We start from the raw sequence: 25383 nt of genomic DNA, 5'->3' as shown, positions 1-25383 counted from the left end.
CCCGCCCACTTTCATTCCTACCTCCAGTTCTGCCCATGCCTCTTTAATCATTTCCTCTGCATACAGGTTGAACAGCAACGGTGATAATGGGCAACCCTGCCTTACACCTCTTCCTAACACTGCCCATCCCGACTCCCCGTTCCCCACCCGCACCTGAGCAGTCTGAGACCTGTACAGGTTGCGGGTTAGCCTCCTTTCTCTCCAATCTATTCCTATTTTCTTCAATATACTCATTAGTTATTCCCAATTCACTCTATCAAACGCTTTTTCGAAATCTACGAAACAGGCTAATTCCGATAGGCCGATATTTCGACTGTTGTCTCATTCGTTTCGAAGTTTAACATGTAAAATTAAGGACGATACGTCCCTTAAAGCGATTATGCCATCAATTCCTTGGCCGGCAGGTAATTAGGTGCTATTCAGTATTAGACTGTTGGCTGCTCCTTACTTTCGCTTGTGGGCCAAGTTAGCACCACCGTCGGTGAGTGTGATGGAGTCGAAAGCAATACAGGTAATATTTATGTCAGTGCAGCTATGAATTTCATCAATGACAATTGAGTTGAAATTAATAATCATACTGATTAGGTTCTTGCCTGGAAAGCCACAAAAGATATTGTGAAATATGGTGAAGAACTTCCAAAACGCTTGCCGGAAGCATACAAAAAATTCTGGAATGAATGGAAAGTTAAAGAACCAACTCCAGTTCATTGGATACCTAGAGCAGAAAAGTGGATAAGAAATCCGGAGCATGGTGTTGTGTAAGTAGTGTAACGAATTGCCTTGTTTTAATGTCACATGTTACGGAATTTCAAAGTTTTAGCCAAAAGGTCACTGTTTTTCCTAGCCTTTAAAAAAGCGAATTTCGCTCAATGATATTGTTTAATAGCAAACGATCAATACAATTAAGGGCATTAGTATTTCTTAGCCGATGATTTTTTGCAATTTTATCGAAGTCTCATTTCCATTCCCTTGGTATCCTCTGCTACCATGAGACCCCAACGAGTACTTCACGTTGCTGCCAGTGGTTTCCGTTCATCACTGATTATCTTCACAATTAAGTGAAACCATGACTGTGGATAATAATGTGCTTTCGTTGTGCCTGCAGATCGCTTTCGTACTCGTCAAACTTGATACGTTTTATACTTGTGAAGTTATATTTGCAGTTGCCCATTGGAATGATGATTTGATGTGATTTTCCATATACATTACGCAAAATCTTATCTTCTTTAAACTTAACTGCGCTTACAATAGCATTTTAAATGAGCTCATGCCGCTACAGTAAAAAAGTTGACATCTGTGGTAACCTCACAATGTAAAGAAGATAACTTGGGTTCAGCTAAAAAACTACCGTTATTATCAATGTATATCTGTTAATATTTTCATTGAAATGACAGAATGACGCTCATACGACTTTGTTTTATTTAACTTTGTAATATGATCATGAGTGAAGATTTACCTGTAAAGACTTTATTTATTTATTTTTTACATTCTTTACAAATTTGAATAAAAATGTGCCATTGCAAACAGATTTGTTAGATTTTGACTAATTTACGTGCAGATGGCCATTTAAAGTAAAATTTAAGCGGCAGCCTCATAACTTGTACATAATACGGTTGCATGAAAAACATTTATGTGCGTTGAACTTTGTTTTAAAAATTATTATTAAGTATACGTATAAAAGTTGAGAGAATTACGAACTGTATTATTTTTTTAGCATAAAATGTTCACTTTTGTCACCATTGTACTAATGAAAAAAAATATTAGACCTAGAGTCAGTTCCTTTTCCAAAATGTGGTGAAGTCTACATCATTTGAGGACTACAGAACAATAAGTTTGATTGGCATGCGGCCATAGTGGTTCTCAGGATCAGTAACAAGTCGATGGAGAGCGTAGAAAATTATTACTTAGGGTACTCAGTTTGGGTTCAGGAGGTCACTAATATAGAGGAACATAGAGTAAGTTGGGTAGAATTAATGAATCTTGCAGAAAATAGGAATAGATTGGAGGAATAGGAGACTAATTAGCAACTTGTACATGTCTCAGACTGCTCGGGTGCGAGTTGGGAACGGGTAGTCCAGATGGGTAGTGTTAGGAAGAGGTGTAAGGCAGGGTTGCCCATTATCACCGTTACGTTTCAACATATATGTGGAGGAAATGATTGAAGAAGCATGGGAAGAACTGGAGGTAGGAATGAAAGTGGGCGAGGAATTTGTACAATCTGTTAGGTTCGCTGATGACCAAGCTTAGTTTGTCAGTCAGCCAAGGGGTTGCAAGCATTGCTGAGTGAACTGGAAATTCAGTGCAGCAGGTATGGGATGAGAATCAATATTAATAAAACAAAGGTTATGCGATTTTCTAGAAAGAAAAAGGCTAAGCTAAACATTAAAATAGGAGGGCAAAAACTAGAGCAAGTAGAACAGTTTACATATTGCAGAAGTGTTTTGGACCAACACGGTCAAAGTAGGAGAGATGTAAGGAGAATAAATGCACTAGGGAAAAAGGCTGACACAAGGAGGAGGGAGTTAATGACAGGGATGTTGAGTAAGGATGTTAAGAAAAGACTCGTAAAAACTTTGATATGGAGCGTAGCTATGTACGGCCTGGAAATGTGATCATTGAAGCAGGAGGATAGATGTAGACTGGAGCCTTTTGAAATGTGGGTGTGGAGAAGAATGAAGAATGTGAAATAGACCAAAAGGAAAAGTAATGAGGAAGAACTAGGTACGGTAGGCAAGGAGAGGGGTTTTTCAGAAGAAATCTTAAGGAGGCAAGAAAAATGGATGAAGGGGATATTGATCGGCAATGAGATGTTGAAGACTAATGGAGAGGATAATGTTAGGGGAAAGAGGAAGGAGCAGGAATAAGATAGGGATGTTGGATGGAATGAAGGAAGAAAGTACATGGAGATGGATAGGGGCTAATCGTAATGTAGGATGTTGGGTTTTGTTTTATTTTCGGGAGACAAGAGAATCGTTTGGTAGCTTGGGTCCATCCAAAACCTACCTTAACCAGAAGATTACCTATGATAATAATGCAGTCAGCACCCCATAATAATTGAGGGATAGTAGAAATGAACAGTTATATGATAACAAAATGTCAACCCTTTTTAAATGAATTTTATTAAACACCATAATATCTGGTATAAATATTTGGTAGACGTCTTAATAGCTTCTAACAGTTAAGAACAAGATATGCTACCATTTGGTAGGTTATATAACACTAATAGATTTGTTTGTTTGTGCCACTGACAAGGCTATAAGGCTAAGATCTTGATGTAGTTTTGTGAAAGAGATCATGTTAATATCTTGGTGAATTTTTCTAATGTACATTCTTATATGATAATGAGGTGGCCAATGGAACCATACTCGATTATTGACGTGTCTAATGATTTATATAATCATTTTAAGAATAAATATTTATTAAGTATTTTGCAGTGTGTAGATAAAAAAACCCCTCCCCGGACTACAACCTTGACGTGGTGGAAGGGCTTGTGCGTTCCGATGACCCCTAGAGCTGTGCTGGCGGGAGTAATAAAAATTGCTCCTGGTAGGGTCACCCATGCCAGATAGGTTGAAGGTTAGGAGCCAGACGAAGGGTAGTCCACGCAGCATCTGTTCCTCAGTGAGGCGGCTGCAATGGCGTCTGACCCCAGTGGGGTGGCCAGTAAGTGATGGTGTCACGTTAAAAACACTATTGAGGAAGGCAACGGGAAACCGCCTCAATTATCATTCCCAAGAAAAACATGATGGACTATACAGATATTTTGAGTCCTGGCAACTACGGTGCTCGGCCCAATCAGCCGTGTGTCATGCCCGGCAGTGGGGGAGGCAAGGCCTCCGCGGTCGTCATCCAACGAAACCCTTGCAAGGGAAAACCAGCAGCAGCAGGACAGAAGACGCAGGAGAAGAAGACCACATTAGTTAGAATAGGAACGTGGAATGTTAGGACAATGATGAGGAGAGGGAAATTGGAGAATGTTAAGTGAGAGATGGAAAGGGGAAATATAGATATTTTAGGTCTATGCGAGGTTAGATGGAAAGATAGCGGGGATTACTGGAGTGATAAGTATAGAATAATGTACAGCGGTGGGGACGAGAGCCAACGAGGGGTTGCCATAGTATTAAATGAAGAGGTAGGAAGAAGCGTAGTCAACATAGAGCAGGTAACAGATAGAATACTACTAGTAGAGATAAAAGCAGAACCGACGAACTTTGTTATTATTCAGGTATACATGCCACCGAGCAACCATAAGGAAGAAGAGGTCGATAGGGTGTACGATCAGTTAGAGGACATAATCGCGTGTGTTCCTGCAGGGAAACATTTGATAGTGATGGGGGATTGGAATGCGACGGTAGGCGAAGGAAGAGATGGTGACGAGGTCGGGGACTACGGTTTAGGCACGAGGAATGACCGCGGGGAGAAAGCAGTTGAGTTCTGCAGGAGACAGGGGTTAGTCATCACCAACACTTGGTTTAGACACCACAAAAGACGCAGGTATACATGGAAAATGCCAGGTGACTCAGAAAGGTATCAGCTAGATTATATCATGGTTAGACACAGGTTTAGGAACAGTGTGATAAATTCCCACAGCTTCCCGGGAGCGGATGCGGACTCAGACCACAATTTAGTTGTTATGAAATGTAGCATACGTTTCAAAAAGATAAGGCAGGGGCGGCGAGTTAGAAAATGGAATGTAGAAGCATTAAATGGGTAGAAAAGGAAGGAATACAAACAGGCGGTAGAGAAAATCATGGAGGATGGCAAAGGGCTTAGTACTATCGAACAAAAATGGGAAATGATCAAGAAAGGGTTGTCTAAAGCCGCAAAAGACACTATTGGAACCGTTAACGCTAAAAGGACTAGGAAACCATGGATCACGTATGAGATGATTACAAAGATGGAGGAGCGGCGAATATGGAAGAATATAAATACAGAATTAGGCAAAATGAAGTACAAAGAATTGAACAATAAATTGAGGCGGGCAACAAATAAAGCAAAAGAAGCATGGTGGAAGACGCAGTGCGAGGATATGGAAAGTCTGCAGAGGAAGGGTGAAATCGGTGCGCTGTACAGCAAAGTTAAATGGTTATCGGGAAGTAAGAAAGGAAGTGCTATGCTAACAGTTAGAGATAAGGCGGGTAAGGTAATAGTTGACGCAGGAAAGATCCAAGAGAGATGGAAGGAGTATATATAAGAACTGTATAGTAAAGAACTCAGACCAACAAAGTTAGACATTGAAAAAGAAAATGACGTAGAGGAGGACAGCTTAGGTCCAGGCATACTAGACAATGAGATAGAAAGGGCATTAAGGGAGATGAAACTAAATAAGGCCGTGGGGGTAGATAACATTCCCGTGGAACTTTTAAAATGCTTAGGAAAATGTGGGAGGAAGACGCTATATGGGCTGATCCGTAGTATTTATGAGGAGGGAATCTGGCCGGAAGACTTTGTGAGATCAGTTTTAGTTCCGATTCCGAAAAAGGTAAAGGCCATGTCATGTGAGGACTATAGGACAATTAGTTTGATAACCCCTTGCAGCTGAAGTTGTTCTCAGGATCATAAACAAAAGGATAGAGAGTAGGGCAAATGATTACTTAGGGGATGATCAGTTTGGGTTTAGGAAGAGGAGAGGTACGCGTGATGCCATTGCAGTAATGAGATTATTAATCGAGAGGAATATAGGACACAACCAGGAGGTATTTGCCTGTTTCGTAGATTTCGAAAAAGCGTTTGATAGAGTGAATTGGGAAAAACTAATGAGTATATTGCAGAAAATAGGAATAGATTGGAGGGAAAGGAGGCTAATCCGCAACCTGTACATGTCTCAGACTGCTCAGGTGCGAGTGGGGAACGGGGAGTCCGGTTGGGCAGTGTTAGGAAGAGGTGTAAGGCAGGGTTGCCCATTATCACCGTTGCTGTTCAACCTGTATGCAGAGGAAATGATTAAAGAGGCATGGGAAGAACTGGAGGTAGGAATGAAAGTGGGCGGGGAATTCGTAAAATCAGTTAGGTTTGCTGATGACCAAGCTTTAGTTTGTCAGTCAGCCAAGGGGCTGCAAGCATTGCTGAGTGAATTGGAAATTCAGTGCGACAGGTATGGGATGAGAATCAATATTAATAAAACAAAGGTTATGCGATTTTCTAGAAAGAAAAAGCCTAAGCTTAACATTAAAGTAGGAGGGCAAAAACTAGAGCAGGTAGAACAGTTTACGTATCTCGGTAGTGTTTTGGACCAACACGGTCAAAGTAGTAGGGACGTAAGGAGAAGAATTGTGCTAGGCAAAGAGGCTTTCATAAGGAGGAGGGAGTTGATGACAGGGACTTTGAGTAAGGATGTTAAGAAAAGACTCGTAAAAACTTTGATATGGAGCGTAACTATGTACGGTGCGGAAACGTGGTCATTGAAGCAGGAGGATAGACGTAGATTGGAGGCTTTTGAAATGTGGGTGTGGAGAAGAATGGAGAAGGTGAAATGGACAGAGGAGAAAACAAATGAGGAAGTACTTGGTATGGTGGGCGAAGAGAGGGGTTTGTTGGGAGCAATCCTATGGAGGCAGGAAAAGTGGATGAAGGGGGTGTTGACCGGTAGTGGGATGTTGAAGACTGTGATAGAGGGTAGAATGTTGGTCAAAAGAGGAAAGGGAAGGAACAGGATAGGGATGTTGGATGGGATGAAGGGAGGAAGAAAGTACTCAGAGATGAAGAGGGACCTGATATAGAGTAGGATGATGGATTTTGTGTTTTGTAGGAGTAATAAAATATTTGTTTGGTAGTTGTGTCCATCCAAAAACCTACCTTAACTGGTAGATTACCTTAAAAAAAAAGATAAAAAAAGTAAAACTTGGTAGGGTAATTAACAATTGTGTTTACTTAATATGTGCTTATTTAATTGTTATTTGTGATCTAATAAGTAGACCAAATCATGTATTCTGTTTTATTTAGAGAGATATTATCATAGGTGATAGGAGAAATAAGATGTAATTTTCACTGCCGGTTTCTTTTCACTTAGATAACTTCGAAACCAAGTCTAAGGGGGCTATTATGACCTAGAGAGTATAGTCACTCCATTAGTCAGAACTTACTATTGCCACACTTTGTAACTCTGCCTGCTGTTATAACGAGTGAGGGGGCCAGAGCCTCAACCGGTCTCTGTGTTTACTTCAGGGGTCGGAGTTTTATTAGTAACCGGAAGCTTCGTATATATGAAAATTATCACGTTCATATGGTCCAAAAATGAAATTAGCCAATGGTGACTAGCCTTTCAATTAGCAGACAAAATGGTATACAGGAACTATTATAGAAATAGGTATATTTATAATTATTTATTAGGTAAAAATGATTAACAAGACAGTGAACACCCAATTAAAATGTGTAAAATTGTTGATTAATGGATGCAGTGGACAAGGGAGTAAAATGCATTAACTTCTTGGATGAGAAAATGTTGGCTAACATTCATTTTTAAACAAAAGAGTGTCATTAGTTAAAGTGAGCTCTGATCTTGCTGCATACATTGTCATTTATATAGTCCACCATACGAATTTCTCTGGAGAAAATAGGTTTTTGGAGCTTCTCTCCTGACATGGCCGGCTGGTGTCGGGGAAGGAAACAGTGCAAAGATTATTACACACGTTCTGTCCTTTTGATTTGTTTAACTATCCATCACAAAACTTCGTGTCAGTATGCGAGGACGGTGGGAAAATAATGGTAAATTTTTCATCAATGCTGAAAGCATGCATCATGGATTTTATGTTTTATCAAAGGGAGAGACAGGATTTCGAACATGTCTTTGAATAGATGTTGAATAAACATGTTTCATGAGCACAAGAAAGAGGTCTACTGCATTCACATTTGAGGAATAGATTGGGTCTCACACAATGGTGTCAATTATTGTTCATTTCTACAGTTTATTAATTTTTCACAGTTTATTTTATTTGCAAAAAAGTTGCAAAGCAGTTGAGAGTAAAATTAACCCGAAAGAGGAAAATGTACCAAGGGAATATGTTGAGATATTTAGGAAATTATGTCTAAGAGAAATACTGAAAGTGCTCACTTTCTAACCTGGAGGATATTCATAATGAGAGCAAACATTTGATAAATAAAATTCTGGAAGAAATAATTGGCGAAGAGGAATTTGCATTGAGATGGATCAAGTTGTATAAGGAAGAAATATACGCAGAACAATTGTATTTAGGAATTGTAAACAGGACAATTGGGCAATGAAATCCTGGAAGAAGAGCAAACAATTCCAGCTGAAGAAATTATACAAATTACAAGCATAACATAATTTGATCAAACCCTTTAGGGGTAAAAGTACAGTAAAGCAACTGTACCAGATCTAAAACAGGTGAAAGTAGATAGGGCCTAACAAGCACTTCATATCAAAAACAGACTGTCCACATGTTAAGGAATCAAGACAGGCATGAAACAGTTTATGTAATCCTATTCATAGATTGTAGCATTGTACAGGGTAGAAAGCTTGGCCATCCTAGAAAAAGAGAAAATTCGAATTTCGCAATGTGCTGGTGCATATATTGAAAATAACCTGGGCAAACAAGTATTGAAGAAGTTCTGGACAGAGGGTAAAAAAGTACCCATTGATATAAGCAACAGAAAACAGAATAAACTGGCCAGTAAGGCACTTGATAAGCTATTTAATTGGAAATATTTGATCTAAGCCTATATGCAAATTGTAGTATTTCACAAGGTTAAAAGCTGAGACATCCTAGAAAAGGAGAAGAAATTTCATTACTTTAATGTTCTTGTGCCTGTGTTTAATATCATATGGATCAACAAGCCCTGAAGAATTTCTCAACTGAGTGAGGGAAAAGTACAAGTTGACAGAAGTAGACTGAATTTGTGTGAATGCACTTTTTATTTTATATAAGCCTGTTTTCCTTATTGTTCCCCAAATCAGTGTATCAGATTCAGCTGAAACAAAATAATATGCATAACATTTACCCATACCAAATTATTTAATTTATATACTTAATAGCACACTTTATGTAACCTGCGACAAAGCTTATTAAAACAATGCTTGATGGACTTCAGTGCTTGGTATTTCATGTTGAAAAACCTCTTACTGTATTATATTGAAAAATCCATGGTCAAGTTTTGCCATTGGTTATATATAACATGAGTTAGTTACCTATGTAAATTAATATCAATATATCAGTAATAGTATTGGCTTTGATAAGTACCTATGGTTATTTCTCCCATGAGATCACAATAAACAAGAAACCTCTCTTTCATTTTCCACAAGACATTTCACTGTTTACTTAAATGTCTTTGCCAATGAATTAAAATATTTGATGGGGATGGAGATGGTGAGGTGGCTATCGTACTGGCTTCCCTACTTGAGGTGCTTTGTGAAGGGCACTTTGAGTGAGTATGCTGTCCGTTGGATTGGACACTAAGCTGTGGACCCCTTGGAACCTTTCGTTAAGAGTAGGCTAATGCTGACGCCGGGTTTCTCTCCACCCTTCATCCTTTCCTGTCCATCCCTGATGGCGAAAATGACCTCAGCTATTGGTCGCCTCTCCTAAAAACTACTACTAAAATATTTGATGTCTAAAAAGAATGTTAAAGCAATATATTTGGCACTACATAATAGTGTACCAAAGAATAATTACCTTAGAAATCACATATTGGAACAATGTATGTAGCTCACAAATTCTTCACTGCCTTATTTAATATGGATAAAGGGATTATATTTATTTTAAAAAGCATAAACATGAAAGGGTAATAATTAGAGTAGCTCTGGATAATCAACAAAGATTGTCAAAATAATAGGTGAAGAGATTTGGCAACTTATGATTGTGTACACATGAATAATTGCCAAACAAATTTTATACAGGAGGATGTTTCATAACTTCTTCATTACTTATTTCAAAGCACTTACATCCTGCATTCATAAGTATGCCCTTTCGTGAATTTATTCTAAATATGAACATTTTGTTTCATGCATTACTTCTCCAATCAATTTTGCTCAACCAACGACTGCGAATGAAATTGAAGTATTTACAATGAAATATTGAAGAGCCCAGTGTTGAAATTGAATAAATTTATGCTGCATATAACATAGGTATCACTAAGCAAAATTGATAATTACATAGCATTGACAGAATAGAGAAGCTCAGCGTAGTTCTTAAGAGATACCTTTTTGAACCAATATTTCTAATTTCACTTCACCTGTTTTTACTCCGCTGTTCTGGTTATTTTTAATGCAAAATAATCGTGTTTAATATACTCCTATACTCAAACTTAATGATTTTAATACACCAGGTGAAGATCACTGATATAAACAAATTTCTATTGTTTCAGGCTTCACTTCGTGGAAGTAATTGATATCCATTATTGAAATAGAAAGAAAGACTCGTACTTTTCCACAGATTTTATTATACGGCACGATGCGTTTCACCGACTTGCGGCATCATCAGGTACAAATTTGCAAAACAGACAGAGCAAGCATATATACCCTCAGGACAGAGTGGGGGCGGGGAGGGTTGGAAGGATTTGAGGGAGGTGGGGGCTCGCAGGTGCGTTGATGGATTGTTTTGACCATTTCCAGGCTAATATCTCGGAGAGGAGTGGTATGGGAATAATTGCTCATTACAAAGTGTCGTGTTGGGGTTCACCAAGTGCCTTCTAATCTCTAATTGCTCGAGAGCGTCCATTTTTAATCCTTTTGGGAGTGTGTGTAATATCTCTGGGACAAAGTCACTGCTGTGGTTGAATTCTAGTAAATGCTTGGTGAAGAGAGAGTTGTTATTCTGATTTTTGTGACACCTAGCGTGTTCCTTGACTCGTAACTTGATATTCCTGCCGGTCTGACCGACATAAACGCTGTTGCAATCCTCGCATTTCAGTTTATAAATGCCTGAATTGAGAAGGCTATCCTGGGTGTCTTTTCCATTGGCTAGAAGTTTGGAGAGGGTTATGGGTGAGTAGAAGGCTGCTTTGAGTGAGGTGGGTAGGCAGTTGGAAATCCTATATGAAAGATCTCCCAGAAACTGGATCGAGCACCACTTAAAATCTTTAGATACTGCGGGCTGAGATACGAAAATGCTTTTTATGGCCATTGCTTTTTGTTTTTTCCGTAGTAATGTGTCAACTAGTTTGGGGTTGAAACCATTGTTGGTAGCTATATTAGTGATATTCACGAGTTCAATTTTGAAGTTTTTGGGGGAAAGGGGGATGTGTAGGAGGCGGTGGATCATGGAGTGGAGGGCTGTGTGTTTGTGAGAAAAGTGGTGTGCGGAATCATTAGAAATTATATGGTCTGTATAAGTGGGTTTCCTATAAATTGCAAATTCGTGTCTATTATCCCTAATTGTGATTGTCAAGTCGAGGAAGTTGATGGTGCCGTTGACGTCTTTTTCCATGGAGAAGGAGATATTCCGATGAAGAGTGTTTAGGAAATTAAGGAAGGAGTCTAACTGTCGGTTGGTTCCGGTCCATAGGCATAGTATATCGTCCACGTAACGAAACCAATAGCCCACGTTTTTGTTATGCTGATTGTCAGCATTAAAAAGATGTTCTTCTACAGAATTGAGGAAGACTTCGGCTAGGAAGGGGGACAGTGGGGAACCCATAGCTAACCCATCCGTTTGGCTGTAAAGGGTGTGGTTGAAACTAAAATAATTCTGGTTAACTGTCATTTTGATGAGGGGGACCAATTCGTCTGAGATATTTTGGGCAATGGTGGAATCCTTGAGTAGTTCTTCCACCCTCATCACCTCATCATCCAGAAAGCTGACAAGGGATTACTTGCGTACCAATATCGGAAACTTTGCTTAGGGTGGAAGAACTACTCAAGGATTCCACCATTGCCCAAAATATCTCAGACGAATTGGTCCCCCTCATCAAAATGACAGTTAACCAGAATTATTTTAGTTTCAACCACACCCTTTACAGCCAAACGGATGGGTTAGCTATGGGTTCCCCACTGTCCCCCTTCCTAGCCGAAGTCTTCCTCAATTCTGTAGAAGAACATCTTTTTAATGCTGACAATCAGCATAACAAAAACGTGGGCTATTGGTTTCGTTACGTGGACGATATACTATGCCTATGGACCGGAACCAACCGACAGTTAGACTCCTTCCTTAATTTCCTAAACACTCTTCATCGGAATATCTCCTTCTCCATGGAAAAAGACGTCAACGGCACCATCAACTTCCTCGACTTGACAATCACAATTAGGGATAATAGACACGAATTTGCAATTTATAGGAAACCCACTTATACAGACCATATAATTTCTAATGATTCCGCACACCACTTTTCTCACAAACACACAGCCCTCCACTCCATGATCCACCGCCTCCTACACATCCCCCTTTCCCCCAAAAACTTCAAAATTGAACTCGTGAATATCACTAATATAGCTACCAACAATGGTTTCAACCCCAAACTAGTTGACACATTACTACGGAAAAAACAAAAAGCAATGGCCATAAAAAGCATTTTCGTATCTCAGCCCGCAGTATCTAAAGATTTTAAGTGGTGCTCGATCCAGTTTCTGGGAGATCTTTCATATAGGATTTCCAACTGCCTACCCACCTCACTCAAAGCAGCCTTCTACTCACCCATAACCCTCTCCAAACTTCTAGCCAATGGAAAAGACACCCAGGATAGCCTTCTCAATTCAGGCATTTATAAACTGAAATGCGAGGATTGCAACAGCGTTTATGTCGGTCAGACCGGCAGGAATATCAAGTTACGAGTCAAGGAACACGCTAGGTGTCACAAAAATCAGAATAACAACTCTCTCTTCACCAAGCATTTACTAGAATTCAACCACAGCAGTGACTTTGTCCCAGAGATATTACACACACTCCCAAAAGGATTAAAAATGGACGCTCTCGAGCAATTAGAGATTAGAAGGCACTTGGTGAACCCCAACACGACACTTTGTAATGAGCAATTATTCCCATACCACTCCTCTCCGAGATATTAGCCTGGAAATGGTCAAAACAATCCATCAACGCACCTGCGAGCCCCCACCTCCCTCAAATCCTTCCAACCCTCCCCGCCCCCACTCTGTCCTGAGGGTATATATGCTTGCTCTGTCTGTTTTGCAAATTTGTACCTGATGATGCCGCAAGTCGGTGAAACGCATCGTGCCGTATAATAAAATCTGTGGAAAAGTACGAGTCTTTCTTTCTATTTCAATAATGGATAAACAAATTTCTGTCATATTGAAAATATAGCCAGGCAGAGTTTCAAAGGCAGGGCATCTGGCCGGAGTGTTACTCCATTAGCGTGGTGTCACTCTGTCTGAATTTAATTTGTAATCACTTGGAACAGTGAGACTCACTTCCGGCAGGGTAACACCGACTGACAAATTCACTCTGCCTTACGTAATCACTCCGGGTGGTAAGACTCATTTCAAACAGTATCATACTGCGGATGGGTGAACTCTGCCGGCGGTGTGCGGCTCAAAATAGCCCCCTATAGGTTACCGATAAATTCATAAACCTATATTTTTTTCTAAGATGTATTTAATGATAACAAAATTAAGATCTTATTAAAGTCTGTTCATATTGCATCTCCTAAGGTACCATCATTGAAGACTTCTGGAATATAAACTTTGAAATAAATTTTTAAGAGTACAAAATTTGTATTGGTAGACTTTTCTAAGTTTCCATAATGCACATGAAGACAATGTTTAGGTTAATTGCCTATTCATCTACATGTAACTGGCTGTTCTGAGCTGCCTACATTGAATTTGATAAAATATATTCCAGGTCACTTGTCCAGAATGTACCAATACCAGTGAAATACCCCAAGGAGCATAACCAAGGCCTTTGGGGAGGAGAAGGTATTGTGAAAGGATTTCAGAAGAGAAACCCCAACTCACGGAGAATACCACATTATTGGTTCCCGATATTGAAACGATCTGTAGTTTACAGTGAAATCCTGAACAAGCACATAGCAGTTGTTGTGACTGATAGAACTTTAAGTCTAATAGCTGAAAATAATGGATTTGACAACTACATACTCAAGGTCATGATGCCATAAATGGTTTGAAAAATATATTTGATGTTTTCTAAAATTTGATCATAAGTAATCATCCTGGTTTTTCATGATTCATTAGACTCCAGCATGTGACCTGAAATCAGACCTGGCCTTGAAAATAAAGAGGAAACTCCTCTTAGCCCTGCTTGATAAGAATTTTTATCCTGAGGATGGAAAGAAGAGAGAGGAAGTCTTTAACAAATACAAATCTTTTATGTTGCCCGTAAGTAAAATGTATTTCCATTAATTTATGAATTCCAAAGGCTGTATTGAAAAATTTATTTGCCTTTTATGACATGATTTTCTTTTGACCTTATATGGGATATAATTTGAAAAATCAAACTGAGTGTGGCTTCATTCAAGTATTCTCTCTGCTGCCACTTATGAATTGGTTTGTCGATCCTTGAAAATTTTTGAAAATGATATTGCTTCAAAGGATGTAGGATAGGTGTACTTCTTCTAATGCAAACTTGTTGAAGACTTTCTAGTAACCGAAAAACTCACTGTGCATATTAGAAGTGTGCGAGTCACAGTTCTTTTTCATATAATTTCTCATCTTCCCACGCCTCTTGCTTTGATCCTGTTTGTATTATAAAATGACTGAAATATTTTGGCTTACTTGGATTACTAATGCTTGATCATTTATGAATCTTAGTACATATCTTTATCATCACCTCTTAAACTTTCATTCCTGCGCCCAAAACTTCCCTGGCCTCTCTGAGAACATCTGTATATAAAATAGAAGTGTAGGTATTGAACAAACTTGGCTTTCAACTTTCATGTTCACTTCTGCCCATCTTGTTTGCCATCTAGTTTCAATTTAAATGCTTTTCCTGTAAGACTACCCCTATTTTCTGTAATGCTTTGGTTAAAATCTTGTCCAATTTAGTCTGCCAGGTGTCTTCTCAAAATTTCTGAGTTCACAAAGAAATCCTGGCTTTATGTTGTTGTGTATTCTATTTTATCACTGCTACTGCCATAGTGAGGCTTCTGATTGGGGGATCAGCTGTAGGCACCCTCAGCTTCACCCAACTGTGATCACTGGGGTACCAGATTATTCCAGTGAACCACAGATACCACGGGCAAAAGAATTGGCCACCTACTCTGCTATTGTGTGAATTTCATTCACCAATGGGCTTAGTATCGGGTGTGCTTTACCCTCACCGATCAAACCAAGTAATAGTTCTTAGTGAGGGTAACTCACTTTGAAGGTTTTCTATCAAACGAACCTCCAGATTGATAATTGTGACTCTGCTATTTGAAGCTATGGTGCCTCACATTCCTCTTTCCTTCCTCTGCCTAGACCGATCTTCACCATTTTAAAACCACCATTAGTGGTGCTTTGGACTCACTAATCCAGGTGCAAAATGAAGATTATGTTCTAGAGTTATGTACATTCTTATTTCTTTATTTTCATTAATTTCCAATGGCAAAATTTCCCCTGCCTTACTGTTTTGCAATCATGGTTCTACATCACTCCTTGCTATATTCTAGTTGTAGTTATTAGGAGATGCAACCAACAGCTGAGGTAATTTGCATCGTTAGGGATGGATGGGAAAGGAGGAAGGGTGTAGAAAAACCCGGTGTCGGCATTGGCTTACTCTAGACTAAAGTCACCAAGGGGTCCATAGTTTAACATCCAGTTCAACGGATGGCGTTTTCACTTAAGTCCTCTCTACAAATTATCTCACGGATACCACTGAAAAAAATCCATGCTACATTCTCTGTTCACATTAAAGCTGTAATATCACTATCATAAAGTTATTCCCAATGCATATTACTACTTCCCCTGGATCTCTTTCAGTTGTATTCCAAATTATCCTTGTTCATCTATTTTAGTTGGTATTACTTTTCCTTTTCTACTGTCTATCATTGCCCAACCCTTCTTGTAGAGGGAATTCTTAAGGGCAGTTTCTGTAATTTATATAATTATAAAGTTCCTTCATTTGTCAAAAATTTATCCTGAGATCATGGTCATGTTACTCAATTTCCTCTTCTCAAGTTAGTTATCATTGTTATAAACTCATTTGTGATGAAGCTCAACATAATTTTGACAAGTTTAGCTGAATTGATGCATTTAAATCATCATTTTAATGGGTATATGTGCCTTTGCCAGAAGCAGTCATTACTGTTTATGGCAATTCAGTTATAGTTGTTGTCCATTTGAGTGATTACCGTGAGTGCTGGTGAAGACCTATAGGCATACAGACTTGCACACACACAACATTAAAAAGTGCTTAAAAAACTGTCAAGTCCAATGACTATTTATAAATATTTCTGAAAAACATTAGGAGTCCCATTTGAGTAGAGTGATGTAATTAGTGAGTTTGACTAAATTTTGAAATATGTTACTATTTTTTAAGTTGAGATGAAATGAAACGCCTGTAATTTTATGTGGAAGTCAACTACTCACTTGTGTATGAATTCAGAACTTAATTCTTAGGGGCTTAACTATGACTTATTGTGTATAGCATTAATTTGTAGATATTCTAAAGGGCTGTTCCGTCAAGAGTGATGGTGCATTTTTTATTTTCTTAATTTACTGTACAAAACTTTAATTTTATTTTATATTGTTAGCTTACGTATTGTGGTAGTCCAAGGTTAGACAATTGTACTCCTGACTGGAGGGCCTGGGTTCGATTCTTAGGCAAGCCTCTCTGGGCACTCTCAGTTCTACCCTAGCTGTATGATTTTTTGGGTACCAGATCTTTGTAAGAAGCAATAGCTGACCCTCGGAAAGCAACTGGCCCTCCTACCTTGATATGTGAAATTCATTCGACATCGAGCTTAGTACTGGATGAACTTTACCATCGCCTACAAAACAAACCTTCGGGTTGATTGCTCTATTTTTGGTTTTTTATTGTTAACTTAGTATGTATGGCATAGGTTCAAAAATTTTCATTGAATTGACGCCAGTTTTTCATCAGAAGGAAACATTGCAAATAAAACATTCTCAGGTTGCCCACACTGGCTTCTGGTGATGAAAATTGATTTTCATGAAAGTGGTTCTTGAAATTGTGTAATAGGAGATAGTCATATTGGCTTAGTTGTTAACTATAACAAGGGTGAGGAAAAATTTCTCAATTACCATCAGGAAAAAAATCCTGATGGTATTCTTAACATTTTTCAATGATCATCTCTTACATTGGCAGCAGCAGGTGTTAATTTTTACTTCCGCAGGAGCAATGACTGGAAATCTGGGTCCTTCTTACTTTGAAACCGATTGTCTCTCCACCTTAAACATTTTTAACCATCTTTTAGCTGTGTCAAAGGAAGAGCAGACTCTCTCTAAGTCTCCTGTAGCATTACATAATCCTCAGCCAATGATTTGTTCTGATAAAAGAAAACTTTCAGGGTAGGGTTGCATGTTACCTCCATGGTTGCGGTAGAACTGAGTATGTTTCAACTTGCAATGGTTGTTGCTGATGCAGTACCAGAGTCAAAATCAATGAGACTTTTACCTCGTAAATATTATGGATTAAACTTTAGAATATAAAATTAAAACATTTGCACAATAATTTATGCGAATGAAGGATGTATCATCGCTCTTCATTGAACAGCCCCTGTTCATTTTGGTAATGTATTTAATAACATTTATTATTTTCTTATGAGAAATTATTTTGACTTAATATTGTTTTTAATTTCAGAAAGAAGAAGCGGATTGGTATGGTTTAACTTATAAAGAAGCATTAGCTAAGTTAATACGTAAAGAAGTGGAGGATAACAAGCCAAAACCCTTAAAAATTCAATATAGGATGGAGTTGATTGAAAGGCTGAAAGAAAAATCACTTTTGCCTGAGTACGTTTAATTTATGTTTAATTTAATAAGACTACACATTTTTCCCTTTTTTATTCTTAAATGTTGAATATCTACATGCAAAACAACAAACATTTGTTTGCTGACAAATGAGTCATGTAGATTGATTCTAGGTTAGAGTGAAAGTATCACTTATAAAAACTCATTATTAATAATACTGCTGCATTTTCCTCTTCGTTAAAATCAGTTGTAGCATTTATTTTCTCTCCTATACTTTTTGTACCAATTTCTGTTTTGTCATTAACAGATTTGGGTGTAAAAACAAAAAAATAATTTTGTCAACAATTATTAAAAAATTTTAAAGTATATATTCTTTTAAGGCATGAGCGTGTCACCAATTGCTCTGTATAAATTATAAAATCACATTTTGATTTTAAAAATATACTGCCTAGTAGTTGTAAACATGTTACATATAATAAATCACATTGGCATGATAACAAAATGAGTAAATCAGGTGTTTGCAGTGAATGCCATTTGTATGGTGGTAGACTAGTTGGCTCATAATGGCACAGAATATTTTTTTATTTGTTGCTCGACTGAATCCACGCAAATTTTTGGCATCTTGAACAAATTTAGCATGTTGTTTTGTTGTTATATATGTATCTGACTCTGGAAAATAGACTCTTCTACCCTTTATACTTGCAGTGGAAGGTGCTAGCATTGGCTGTGATATTTTTATGGTTTGTGATTTGATGCACACTCCACTTTTTTCTCCAGCTAACTTCATTATGAATTGTGCCAGCTTATTTTCTGTACAGCTACCTCTTTGCATATCCCCTGTGCATTTATCCATAATAAATCTGGCATTTTATAAAGAAATTACTTAATCTAACGGCAAGAGTCAGGTTATGTGGTGAACATCCTTGCTGTTAGGTACTGCTGTGTCTATTCAGTACTTGGTGTGTTCATAGAAACCATACCTGCCTCCATAAAAATCTAGTCATACCAGGTGGTTTTTCACTTGCTTTATAATTAACGGTATCTTGATGTCACTTCATGAAATTTCTTCATGTTAAATAAGCATATATAAAGATAACTCTCTTGGTTTTCCACAGTATATTAGTAAGTTTTGATAAAAGCAAACTTGAAAGGAAAGTTATTCTCTCTCCGTTAAATGTTACCATATGAGGGCTGCAATGACTATATTATGGTTGTTTGAGTGTGAATATTTCAGAGAATATCATACTATATGGGTGTTAAAATATTGGTCCCCCATGATGCATTCACTTGGTTCAGCACCATTCACCACTCTTTCTCCCTCATGAAGATAATTCAGCGCAATTAACCCCTCTGTGTCATAAGCAATTGGACTTGATCTTGGGCCTCTGTGTGCTCTAATTCCTGCTTGCCAAAGAGCATCCTTCCCTTGCATCATCATTTACATTACACCCTCTGTCTTTGGCTGCCCGCTGATGTGCCATTGCCTCACTTTCCATTGTTCATTCACCTGAAGAAGGGATTTCATGGTTGCGAGGGTGCAGTTAAAGTAGGTGTAGATTGGAGGATTTATTTATTTGGGTGTGGAGAAGGATGGGAAAGGTAAAATATAGGAAAAAGACAAATGTATAAGTATGCATGGTGGGATAAGAGGGAAGAATATTAGGAGAAATCTGGAGGAGGCAGGACAGGTAGATGCCTAGCATTTTGATTATTTAGGGAATGTTGAAGAATGTGGTAGAGGAGAGGATGTAAGACAAGTAAGGTGGAAGCAAAGGATGGGCATGTGGGACAGGTAAATGGAGGTGGAATATGTGAGGAATTTGAGAAAAGTCTAACGGAGTGTGAGGTGTTGGGTTGTATCATTGTCAGGCAAGGCTAAGAAATGTAGCAGTGTTCAGTCTAGGCTCATCAAAATCTACCTAAGATGGGAGCCTATCGAATAATTTTAGTCCATTTCAGGATGTTACTGTTATTGGTAAACTACATACTGTAATTATAGTAGGTAGTCTAACAGTTAAATAAATATTACAGATTTATTTTAATTATTAATTTTATCATTATAGTTTGTGATAGTCCAGCCTGTAGTTACCTTTATTGGGGAAAAATTAACTGTGAATAAATTTGTTTGTCATTTCAGGGAAGAGACTTCATCATGGACCTCCAAATTGAATCCTTTTTCGTCGAAAACGGTGCAACCATCAGCATAAGAATTGTATAGTTAGCAATAAACAAATATAAATTCAGTGAGTACAAATAACTCATTGTAATGTGTCCTTGCTGTTGAGTATTTGTTTGTAGAAATAAATTAAAATTTATATTTATAGTTAAACATGAAGTTTTATTTGTCAGTTGTACAGCTTTTCATGAACTCCTTAGAATGGCGTTATTAACTTTGGCATACACATTCTGTTCAGCAATATAGTACGATATGATAAACCATTGTGCATCATATAAGTGTATTGTAAAGGGCCATTCTCACAGTTAATTGGGTTAAATGGGTGTTACCAAATGGTGTACATACTATCAATTGACTGTGGTCACGTTCACACTTTACTACTGTGGCTGTTTGATTTTGTTGTACTTAAAATGTGAACAGCTGTTTCTTTGGGAGAAGGTATTTTTGATTAGGTAATTATTATTAAGACCTAAATGGTATGGCCAGAACTAAACTAAGGAATATGATTTTGTTGAATCCAATGACAACATTTCCATTCTTAGTTTTATTAGTCTTCAATATTTTATCTTACTCATATTATGATGAGAATAAGAAGGATAGATGGAGGAGAACTTTTCAGATTCAATCACCTTAAATGGGGAATGATATGAAGGTTACTTGTAGGCAACCACAAGTTTGGTAATATTTGCTCCTTTCCATGCTCTCTCAACACCCAGATAATCTCATTGCAGCTAAGCCCTTGAGTCTTATTCATTGATATCCTCCTGCCTATCTTTTCAGTGTTGAGTGAGCAAAAACATTGGAGCATTTTTCTCTATTGACTATGGCCCCATGCAAGTACACTCATTATGTTTGGTAATGGTAATAAGGTTTTTTTATAAATTGTTCAATCATTACCTTTACAATTGATGGGACGTCTAGCAAACTGAGGGAACAGGAATGTACAGGATCTCAAAAGGAGCCGGGAATTTTTTTTTTCAGCCAATCAGGAATTTAGAACAACATGATGGTTTACGATGAGTAAACTCATTTATTAAGTAATAATGTTGCTCACTTGTAGGAGCTCACATGCTCAATTGTAGGAATCACCCAATGCTCCATATTCATTATGTGAAAAGTGTATGCTCTGAGCAGACAGGCTGCATATTTTTCCTGATAAGGAGCAATTCATGACATCTGTCCTCCAGAATTACAAAATAAACCTGAATCAGTTTTGAGATGTCACTTGTGGTTTGTCCATGGCATGCGGTAGATACTCGAGACCTCTGTGTGGTGCTTCCTTGAGCAGTGTGTAACCCTTATGTCCTCAACAGCAGCACTTTTTGTGGTAGTTAAGTAACCAGTGCAAGATATTTAGTGGAACAAAATTACAATGTGTGTTAATAGGGTGCATTTCCATTTTATGTGCAAACTCAAGTCTGGAAAGAGGAAATTATGTGATGATACAATTTTTTCCATTATTCTTGACAAAACATGGGACTGTAAGATACAGGGTCGCACCCAAAAGTGGTAGGACTTATTTTCTCTGGCGCGAACGGAGCGGTGGAGGGGGGTCTGCCTGGCAGGGTAAGGTGGAGGGTGCTCTTAGCAATAGACTGACACCAACCTCAGTCGCCTGCGGGCTGTCGTTGAGTGAGGACACCGTTTTTAGTGAAGCAAGTTTCTTGTCCGCGTCGAAAAACAAAATGAATCTGAATTTAGAGCAATGTTATTCCGTGAAGTTTTGTGCGAAACTCGGGAAGACGGCAACTGAGACCCTCGATATGATCAAGCAGGCTTATGGGGACACTGCCTTATGCCGTTCCACAGTATTTGAGTGGCACAAGTTGTTTAAAGAGGGTAGAGAGTTCGTTGAAGACGACCATCGCTCCGGACGGCCGTCGACGGTAAGAACCGACACGTATGTGGACAGAGTGAGGACACTGCTGAACACAAACCGACGCTTAACCAGTGAAGAAATTGCAGACCAGTTGGGTCTGTCTGCATCCAACGTCAAACGCATCATTTCACAGGATTTGGCCATGCGCAAGGTGTGCGCCAAGATGGTGCCGAAAATTCTGAGTGTCGACCAACAGGCGACGCGTGTGCGAATTTCCGAAGAAGTGTTAGCCAATTTGCACCGAGATGAAAATTGTGTGGACAATGTGATAACTGGTGATGAAACATGGGTTTTTCAATATGACCCCGAAACGAAAAGACAATCCGCGGAATGGCACACTTCCGCGTCCCCACGTCCAAAAAAGGCTCGCATGAGCAAATCAAAACGATGTTGATTGTGTTTTTCTACCCTCATGGAGTGGTTCACAAGGAGTTTGTCCCACCAGGGGAGACTGTGAATGCGAACTTTTACGTGCAGGTGCTCATCCGCCTCCGAGAACGCGTGAAAAGAGTCCGACCGGCCATCGCAAACTGCTGGGTGCTTCATCCTGACAACGCGCCGTGCCATGGCGCGCTCGTCGTCAGACAGCTCCTGGCCAAATACGGCGTTGCCACGTTGCCGCACCCGGCCTATTCTCCCGATTTGGCACCACCAGACTTCTTCTTCTTCCCCCTGATGAAAAGACAGCTCAAGGGACGACGTTTTGACTCGATAAAGGCCGTTCAAGAAGCTTCGACGAGGGTCATCAACGGCATCCCCAAAGAAAATTTCCCGCGGGCGTACGGGGAATGGGAGCAACATTATACTAAGTGTGTAGCAGCTCAATGAGCATACTTTGAAGATTATTAAGTCGATGTAAATATATCTTCAGTAAAATTCTTGTAAAAAAATCAGTCCTACCACTTTTGGGTGGACCCTGTACATAAGGGCAGAAAATACCCGAATAAGTACAGTGTGTACCCTTGGTTCTTAACCGTTGATATGTGCAAAATGCTACTGCATTATTTTTGGTCAAAGGCGAGATTACTATGTAATTGATGTATTATGTGCAATCCTTGGGTTTTGGCATAAATTTACCTGGGTTGAACAATTAAATTCCATACATCTATTCATCCTCAATTCACCCATTTCCAAAAAAAACTGAAAAGTTTTCCAAGCAAATAAGGAACAAACCAGGAATGTCATAGATGCCTTAAATTGGATCTGCTAAATGTTTTGATAAGAAGAGTACAGTTCTTGGAGATATATGAAGGTATGAAGTACATACTTGGCCATGGAAGGATGAATGCATTATTGATGGTGAAATAATGGTTTTTCTTTTTGGGTCTTCAGTTCTCTGTTCAGTGATCCCTCGTGCAGGGTTGCAAGATTTCTCTTCAAGAAAAGCCACCAAGAGGAAATACTCAAGTAGACAAATTTCATCAAAAATCTTTAAAATATGAACAACTATATTTCATGTTTAATTAAAATGCAGTAAATATTGATGGAAATGATATTTGATCTTATACTTGATTACTTTGTAAATTAATCAAATATTTATTTATTACATATTTATATTGCATTGGTCCATATATTGGGTTGAAACTATTGTTGCTGTTTTGTTTTTGTGTTCAACGGATGAACCATTTTGTGCTCAATTTTTTTTGGAATTATTGTTGTTATTTATAAAGAATTTATAGAAGAAGCTTCTGCCTATTTACCGCCTTGACTTGAGTTAATTCATAGTATGCTTTGATTAATTTTCAATTTAGAAATAGAAACCTTGTACAGTCTTGAATCCAAATTCTCCTTCAACCCTGAGTATGGAAGTTACTCTGTTTTTTTAACTCCAAAATATACTTGAAAAGCTACACATTTTGTTTTGATTTATCCTTTATTAAATATATCAGTTTTGAAATTTATTATTGATTGAACTAAAACGTAACTGAATAGATATTGCAAGGTAATTACTTAATTGGAATACCATGGTAGATAAATAGACCCTAATAGAAATTTTTTTCATGACCTCTAGGGACTTGCTGTTATTCTCCTAAGTAATGAAGGAAGTATATGGTCTTGACCAATCATTGAAAATCATATCAAAATATTTTTTCATCAAGGAAATATCAATTCCCCACAGGGTTGTGGTGACCTTATTCAAAGCTGTAATGAGATTTCACCAACTTTTGTTTATCTGTATTTTCTGAATGCTATTCTGAAAACACAAAAAGTTGTCATAAAATGGTTAACATTTATTTAGAAGCTTATAAAAGCCAAAAAAATCCAATTTAGGGCTCCAAATCTCCGTGCCAAGTTATTCTCTATGAAAAGCAGAATTTTTAGTTGGGTGTGCCATTAAAGATTGGAAACTATTTTTATTGAGAAGTTATCTGCACAAGGATGTCTCTGGGTATTATGCTCAAATATCTACCGATGCATATTTGGCAGTGTTGTTTGTTTTATTTTCATGAAACAATTTACATAAAAATGGTCGTGTAAGAGCATGAAATATTTTTTATCTTTGAAAAATGGAATCTGACTATCAACCACCCTGAATCATTCCCAACTTAGGGTAATATCCTATAATGCATTGCCAAATTTGCATGCGTGTAAGTATGATTATGAATGAACAGAAATAATACAATTGGAGAAGAAGCTTTGCAATGAGGGTAGTTTTGCATAGAGTAGTTTATTTATATCATCAATAAACCCAACAAAATTCAAATTAAGTGAGGCATACAATTTCATACATAATATAAGTAATATTGGTAAGATCATAGCAGAAAATAGGAGCTCAAAGTAAAATATTGATCAAAAGTATTTTCTGTAAACTGAGAAGCCAGCTCTAATCCAAATCCTCTACTGTTGTCATATTTTCAGATCCTGTTGAGTCATCTGTGTCCTCTTCGCTCAGAAGTTCCCTCTTAACTTTTACTTTCTTTGGAGCTTTTGATCTCACCTTTCTTTTTGTGATGGGAGGGGGTGGAGGTTCCCTCTTCTCCTCACCATCTGACTTGTTCTGCTTTTCACTCTCTTCGCCTGCCTTCAAAGCACTGTATACAGGATTTTCCATTGTTGTTGCACTGCTAGTCCCCCCACGTCTGCCGTCCTTGTTTCCTTCAGAGTATTTTGTTACTTCTGTTTTTTTTCCTTTACCACCCTGAAAATGTCATTGAAATATTAATAAACTTTGCAAGAGGCATGATTTCTTTCTCTCAAGATCAAATTCATGAATGTGGAAATAATTATGATTGTATTGCTAACATGTGTGCATCAGTGGCTGTACTTTCTGAATAAAATAAATAAAGGTGTAATCATGTGTGTGTTTGAAGTAGCCTTTGAATCAATTTTCTTATGTTGGAGTTTTAATGGTATGTAAATACAAGTGTACACATTTTGAAATGCAATGGGGTGTATCATCAATTTTGCCACTTATTTAAAATTCATGCATATTGAAGATGAAAAATATCAGAATAATGAAAATCAATTTAAAATTGATTGTCCAAAAAGTCAAGTGATTTTTAAATGTGATGGTGTGCAGTAGCATAGCACATTTATTTCACATGCTACGGGAGA

General features: G+C 38.1%; 1 protein-coding gene across 4 annotated transcripts; it reads left to right on the top strand.

Moving 5' to 3' along the window:
* Positions 1 to 378: 378 nt before the first annotated feature.
* On the top strand, positions 379 to 25116 carry mRpL28 (mitochondrial ribosomal protein L28). 4 transcript variants are annotated; one of them, XM_071596481.1, is made up of 7 exons: positions 379 to 511; positions 586 to 758; positions 13746 to 14004; positions 14096 to 14239; positions 17664 to 17815; positions 19911 to 20016; positions 24688 to 25116. In XM_071596481.1, the coding sequence occupies exons 1-6, from the start codon at positions 491 to 493 to the stop codon at positions 19978 to 19980; spliced, it is 819 nt and encodes a 272-aa protein (XP_071452582.1). In that variant the 5' UTR covers positions 379 to 490; the 3' UTR covers positions 19981 to 20016; positions 24688 to 25116. The 4 variants fall into 4 exon arrangements, with proteins under 4 accessions (XP_071452582.1, XP_071452584.1, XP_071452583.1 ...); XM_071596483.1 differs by lacking the exon at positions 17664 to 17815; XM_071596482.1 differs by lacking the exon at positions 24688 to 25116 and having other exon boundaries at positions 19911 to 20102.
* Positions 25117 to 25383: the final 267 nt, after the last annotated feature.

The sequence above is a fragment of the Hetaerina americana genome, unplaced genomic scaffold, assembly GCF_022747635.1.
Source record: "Hetaerina americana unplaced genomic scaffold, ioHetAmer1.1.p SCAF_8, whole genome shotgun sequence".
Taxonomy (NCBI): domain Eukaryota; kingdom Metazoa; phylum Arthropoda; class Insecta; order Odonata; family Calopterygidae; genus Hetaerina; species Hetaerina americana.
Note: the sequence above shows the minus strand (reverse complement) of the source record. Positions and strands in the feature narration are given on the sequence as shown.

What these genes read in the sequence shown, in the direction of transcription:
- mRpL28 (XM_071596481.1), top strand. Translation starts at nt 491, where the DNA reads ATGGAGTCGAAAGCAATACAG. An exon ending in TTGACAACTACATACTCAAG is followed by an intron (nt 14,005 to 14,095) that starts GTCATGATGCCA and finishes ATGATTCATTAG; the next exon opens with ACTCCAGCATGTGACCTGAA. An exon ending in GAAAAATCACTTTTGCCTGA is followed by an intron (nt 17,816 to 19,910) that starts GTACGTTTAATT and finishes TTGTCATTTCAG; the next exon opens with GGAAGAGACTTCATCATGGA.